A 6,948-nucleotide genomic window follows, 5' to 3' on the forward strand; every position below is an offset into this window, starting at 1 on the left:
TTCCGGATTTGGATCTTCTAAAGTTTGAATTTCACTTTAGAGAGTAAAGTATGATCTCTCACCATTAATTTCATAGGTGGGACCAAGAATAAATATGAAAGAGAAACTATTCAAGGGTAGAAGATCACACTTTACTCTCTAAAGTGAAATTCAAACTTTAGAGGATCCAAATCCATTCCATTGTTACCACTAAAAAATGTTAAATGAAACTCCCCCACAAATATCAATTCAAGATTTAAATCACATTGACATTAAAATTATGGACCAAACCAACCATGAAAACTGAATTGATGTTGAATCACCTTGTGGAAAATTCAACATCTATGCATGAATCCCAACCTTATGTTTGGAACATACTATGTAGGGTCAACTTCAGATCCTACACAACATGTACCTGAAGGGATTCAATAATGCAAATGTAATATGGAGTCATCATTTTAATGTTCTTAGTTGTGCCATTCAACCTAAGTTCAGCAAGAACCATGCTTTATTGGTGATGCAAAGTTAATCAACCAGAGGGAAAAGAAATAGTTGATTACTTGATTATGATAAGCAAAATTCACTAATAAAACATTAAAATCCAGTACTTGATGATAATGTTTTGAGATCATTAAAAGAATACGATAATTTGTAATTAAATATATGGTCTAATCACTAATAATTCATCCATTATACAGATGCTTCGACTTCCTCTGACCTTGCGGCGTACCCGTCTGTTTCCGTGGGTTCCTCTGCCCTCAACTGTGCAGAAACACCATCAATGGCAGAATTCAGCTCGGCTATTTTCTCCGACAGCATCTTGCGAGTCCTCTGTTTTTATCACAGTGGATAACAACAAAATTAAAATACAGTACTACTTCGTACAACAAATTTACACAAGTTTTATATGTTCACCATTGATGAAAATAGACCACTCAAAATTTTAGTAAAAAAGATCAGAAGTTCTAAATTCAAACAACAACTTCTGCTCCACTAGTAAAAGAAATTCTCTTTACAAGTCATTATCAATTAATGGCATGTGCCAGTGTTACTTAAGAGTTAGCATTATAACATTTATAAGCTTAATCTCAAGAGTCATTTCTTTACCAGCTACGTTGCTCAACTAGTATATGCCATGGAAACTACCAAAATTCTAGTATTTTCGGCAATTTATTTCTGTTGAAACTTCGTCAGGGAAATACTGACAGAACGTGTGGTTAGAAGAATGTTTTTACATTCCTAGGAATTTTACACGAAAAATCTTATATCGGAATGATCTTACAATATAAGATTCCCAAGAATGTGAAAACTTTTCATGAACCACACACCTCTTGACAGTAATGATTTTATTGTAAATGGGTAGGGGGTAAATTCATTATATTGTATAGTCTGTAGACTCGTATTATTCCTGTTTCGCACACGTTTAGAAAAAGAAAAATACTCAATGAAGATGGTTCAAATGAATTATAATTGCAGGGTTAATTCCTGACCTCAAGAGCTTTTTCTTCATCGTAAATAAATTTCGGAAGTTTCTTCATGATTTCTGTACTGTCAGCTGCAGCTAGTGTCCTGCTTATCTGGACAGTTCATAACACGCAAGCCAAAGATAAATATTTATATGCCTCTAAACACATTACACAATCATTTTAAGTTAAAAACATCATATAAAATACTGCTCAAGAGCAGTTCATAAAAGAAGTTTCATGTAAAAACACATATATGACCACTGCTATCAAGTAAATGGAGTGTGTTTTTGTGTGTGTGTATATATACAAGTGGAAAATAATGTGAAAAAGAAGTAGAAGCAGTTTTTATGACACCGAAGGGAGTCAACATAAATAGAGTCAAGTTCGGTACAAATGTGCTGATAGAAAACGAAGAAATCACACTGAATTTGATGCAGGTATAGTTAAGTTGCTGGGATCACATCTGATTTGAGTAATACATAAATTGGGTTAAAGTAAAAGGGACTGCAGTGTATTGTTTTAAATTTAGCAGAATGTATATATGGATAATGAGGATACTATTTTTTTTTTTCCGGTAGTTATAGTGAGAAACTTATAAATGATAAAAAGCTGAGAAACAAAATACCTTGTGAAATCATGAAATGACTCAAGAAGAGAAAACAAATAGTTTAAAAAATGAACAAAACAGGTTCGAAGGACATACCTGAGGTGCATATAGACAACCTAATGCTCCAACAACCAGTCCTCCCAATACAAAGCCACCAATAAAGATATTTCCACTATTTTGTCTTCCAGCATCTCCACTGTACCAGCACAGCAATTAAAAACACTATAAAGTTAACACAATCCCAGTATATCCACTGTGAAAGATATCTTATGCTTGTATCACTACTTTAGACATGCAAAATGACTCACAGTAGCAATGAATGATCACAACACACAATAAAAAACAAACTAAGAATAGCCATTAGTTTGCAACATTTGGGGTTGTCTAGTTGGCACTTGGCAAATTATATGTTAGGTTTATATACCAAAAATAGTAGTCAAGAAACAGTGCTCTCAAAAGCTTAAACAGTTAGGAAAGAAATACAAATAATTTTTATATATATCATATCCCCTTATGCAAGACCCCTTTGGGCTTGAAGCATCGGCAGTGCATGTCTCGATCTCTTACCTTGTGTTGAAAGTCTCAATTTCAACTTTTGTAAGAATGATCAAATTCAAAACAAAGAATGTCGTACAAGTTCTAGTCTCATGTCAATTGTCAAAGACCAACTCGACCAAAAGCTTAATCTACTAGGTGCAGGCACACTAACAGTTTTATATCTAACAATAACCATGTGAAAAAATAATGGTGCACCATAAAGTCACGTCTGAGTCTTACCTGGCTTGTACTACAAGTGGTAGCTTATGCGTTGCTTTAGCCCTAACAGAGGAACCTGGAAAGCATGCACTAGAGCTGATTTTCAAGAAGCATTTATCCATTGGTTTTGATAAAGAACCTGAAATTAAATCATTTTAAATGTTAATAACAAGCTTCCAGCAATGTTGCTAAATGCTAATGTTAAATTCAAAACATGTTGACAAATGACAAACTGCAAATTAAAACAAAGCATGTGAGTATCAACATTCTCCTCCAAATGACAACGTACACAATCAGATCAAGATACATAGCCACTGTCATTCTTCTCAACAAAACCAAGCACACTAAGACATTACAAATTTGTCACATGCCAATCATTGTTTACCAATTGTAGTGGATCATTGAGTTTTTGAGCCATCAACAAAATCGCTTTCTCTCAAGTCTCAAGGAAAATCAAATTTCAACCTAACGTTTTGATTCTGATTAAGCTATCCATTGTTTGGAGCTAGACAGCTAAGTCACAATCAATTAAAAGATCCTTTAAATTTTGTTCACATTTTCTGTTTGATTTAGAAATCAACAGGATTCAGGAATCATAATAATAGAGTAAAAAAATGTGAAAAGTGAGAATCACAAAAACAAAACAAAACCAAAAGCAGAGGAAATAGGATCAAAACTGATATAGAGAACAACACGGAAGATACATTTGCAGTGTGAGAAACATTAATGCGTAGTTCAGAAAAAAAAAAGGAACAGTTTTGAGGGGTGCCCATTACGGCAATGACGATGATAACAATGAATAACGAAATAACCTGAAAGAAAGCGAGTCTCTGGAATCTTAACCATGGCCACTGATCCTGATAGAACAGCCATTTTCTTTCTTTCTTTCTTTCTTTCTGGACTTTCAGCAAACAGGTTCAGAGCAAAACTGAAAAACCTACGTAAATGGGAGTGGAAGTTGTCAACTTGTCATTAGTTCCTTGTAGAAACCGAAAGAGTATATATCGCAGCTGTTCCAAGTTTCAAGCTTTCGATAATAACGAGCGCTCTTCTTTTGGGCTCTGACCAAACCTCACAAACACCCTTTTTGGGGAAACATTGCAAATCTAGTGGCCCAGAAACAAAAACCTTTGTGTAAATTAATTAATCATTGTCTTGTCTTGTGCATTTGACAAAAAAAAAAAGGTTTGTAATTTCTTGAATTAAAAGATGTTAAATTTTAGGAATTAAGATGACTTAGATTTATATTTTAAGGACTAAAGTAAGCTTTTACTTCAATGCATATTATATTTCTTCAGGAAAAAAGTTCTATATGTTATGTTTAGTGGTATATTATAATTTATAAAAACAAAATTTGTTATCCTTTATAGTATTTAAAACGCTTTTTATTTTTGTTATGGAGGAAGGATTGGGGTAGGACGGGGATATGGGGGTGCAGGTGAGCTTTACTAATTTGTGGGATTAGTTATAGACAAATTGGACGGTCCGAAATTTCGAAGCCAAATCGGAGGGTCCGCATTGTTGCAACAAATCGGAGGGTTCGATCTGTCCCTCTCCCACCACATGTTGCGTTGATGTTGCTCCCCGCAACTGTGCCCCATAACCCAGCATAAGGCTTTGCTGCATGTAGTCACACCCTCCGATTTAGTATTTGAGAGTTATAATAGTAATTGTTGTTGCTGTTAGTACTACTAGTTCAACGTGAAAACTGAGAATGTTTATACATGTTATTATTATTATTATTATTGTTATTATTATTATTATTATTAATTGAAAATTATAATTATTATTATTAAAAATTTAATAGTTAGAAAGTTAAGAAACGATAATAAGTAACTAATAGTTAGAAATATATATATATAGAGAGAGAGAAAATTTAATTCAATGGTAATGTTTGAATTAGACTACCTACTCCCTTATTATTGTGTTGCCCAATTTTATATAAATGCATCTGCACAATTTGGACCTATCGAGTAGTTTCAGATAATTCAAAAAAAATTAAACTATACAATTTGGACGGTTCGAATTGATTAACAATTTATATATAAAAAAAAAAACAGAACGGACGGTCCGATTTGCTACATTCAAAATTCGAATTTTCCTCCTTGCAAATCGGACCGTCCGATTTGTAAATTCTATTTTCTCTCTCATACAAGTCGCATGGTCCGACTTGTTACCTTAGCATGTCAGAAATTTCTGTCCCACAATAACGTTAAGCACCCCTTTATCCCATAGCTCAGTACAACACATTCTTCTCTCCAATAACCAAAAAAATGAGCCTATTTAAAACTTATTAATACTAAAATTGACTTAATCTTTTAATTTTATATTATAATAAATTAAAATTTTTTCATCCTATAACTCACAAATTAAAAGCGAAAAAACAAGATAACTTACTCTCTCTTCCCACATATATTTAGTCATATAGACATGGTTTGAAGTGACGTATTCTCATATTCTAAATTATATTAAGTCTTAACATATTCTAAATTATATTAAGTGAGAGAAGAGAGATTGCATGAGCAAAATTTTGGGATCTTCTGAATATGAACTCTAATTTCAGAATCATGGCCTTACTTCAAGTACACGTTACACTTATATATATAACTTGTTTCAGAATCATAAGCTTAGTTACTCTAACTACTTAACTACATATACCGCTTAGCTACTCTAACTGCTTAACTACATATACTACTATCTAGGAGTGTTTATAGTTTGGTTAATACAAAAATCAAACCAATTTTTTAGTTAACCAAAAATATAGTATTGATTAATTAACTAAATTGATTTTACATGATAAAATCGGTTATTAACCGATTAGTAAAATTCAAAACCAATTTTTAACTGGTTATTAAAGCAAAAATCAATTTTTAAAAAATAACCGATTTTTATATAGAAAAATCGGTTTTTATATTAAAAAACCGATTTTTATACTAAAAAATTGGTTTTTATACTATAAATTATAAAATTGGTTTTTACATATAAAAATATATATTTACACAAATTAATATTTTTACATACAAAAATCCAAATTTTTAAACCTTTTTTTAATCTAAATTCTTTTTCTTTCTAATAATACGAGTAACATTTATAAATAATGAAATCTCTTCCATTGCTTTCGTTCCTTTTTCTTTCTTATCTCTTTTCAGTATTTTCTATAAATAATTTTTTAATATAAATAATTTTCTTTCTAAATGATACGAGTAACTTTTTCTTATCTCCTTCTTTCCATCTCTTTACTTTTCTCTCCCCCTCCTCTTCCATCTTCCTTTTCTCTCTCTCTCTTTCCCCTCCCCTCTCTTTCTCTTCCTCTCTCTCTCTCCCCTCTCTCCCATTTCTCTCTCTCCCCCCTCCTCTATCTCTCTCCTCTTCTCTCTCTCTCCCATTTTCTCTCTCCTCCTCTCTTTCTTTTCTCTCTCCCCTCCTCTCTATCTATCTCTCTCTCTCTCCTTCCCTTCTTTCTCCTCCTCCCCTTTCTTTCTCTCTATCCTCCTCTCCCTCTCTCTCCCCATGCTCTCTCTTTCCCCTCCATCTTTCTCTCTCCCTCTCTCCTTCTCTCTCCCTTCCTCTCTTTTCTCTCTCTCCTTCTCTTTTTCTGTCTCTCTCTCCATCCTCTCTCTCTCCCCCTCTCTCTTTCTCCCTCTTTGTCCTCTTTCTCTCTCTTCTTCTCTCTCTCCTATCCTTCTTCTCTCTTTTTATCTCTCTCCTTTTTTCTTTCTCCTCCTCTATCTTCTCCTCCTCTCTCTCTTCTCTCTTGATTTAGAGAGAAGGAGAGAAAAGAGATAGAAGAGGGATAGAGATTGAGAGAAGGTTAAGAGAGAAAGAGAAAAGAGAGAGTAAGAAAAGAAAGAGGAGAAGGAGAGAAAAGAAAGAGAGGAAGAAGATGAGAGAGAGAAAATGGGAGAGAGAGAGAGAGAAAGAAGAAAAGGAAAGAGAGAGGAGCGAGAGAGATAAAGAGAGAAAAAAAGAGAGAAAGAGAAGGGAAGAAAAAAGGAGAGAGAGAGAGAGAGAAGGAAAAAGAGAGAAAAAATGAGAGAGATATGGGAGAGAGAGAGAGAGAAGGAGAGGAGAGGAGAGGAGAGAGATAGAGAAGGGGAGAGAGAGAGGAGGAGAGATAGAAAAAAGAGAGAGATGATTAGA

At 33.6% G+C, this 6,948-nt stretch overlaps 1 protein-coding gene across 1 annotated transcript; it reads right to left on the reverse strand.

Annotated features, from left to right (window-relative positions):
• On the reverse strand, positions 513-3,801 carry LOC107641623. Its single transcript, XM_016345106.2, has 5 exons — positions 3,621-3,801; positions 2,830-2,947; positions 2,149-2,248; positions 1,470-1,556; positions 513-810 (listed from the first exon to the last, which is right to left on the reverse strand). Exons 1-5 carry the CDS (start codon positions 3,679-3,681, stop codon positions 670-672), a joined length of 507 nt encoding a protein of 168 aa, XP_016200592.1. The 5' UTR covers positions 3,682-3,801; the 3' UTR covers positions 513-669.

This window comes from Arachis ipaensis, chromosome B05, assembly GCF_000816755.2.
Source record: "Arachis ipaensis cultivar K30076 chromosome B05, Araip1.1, whole genome shotgun sequence".
Classification (NCBI taxonomy): domain Eukaryota; kingdom Viridiplantae; phylum Streptophyta; class Magnoliopsida; order Fabales; family Fabaceae; genus Arachis; species Arachis ipaensis.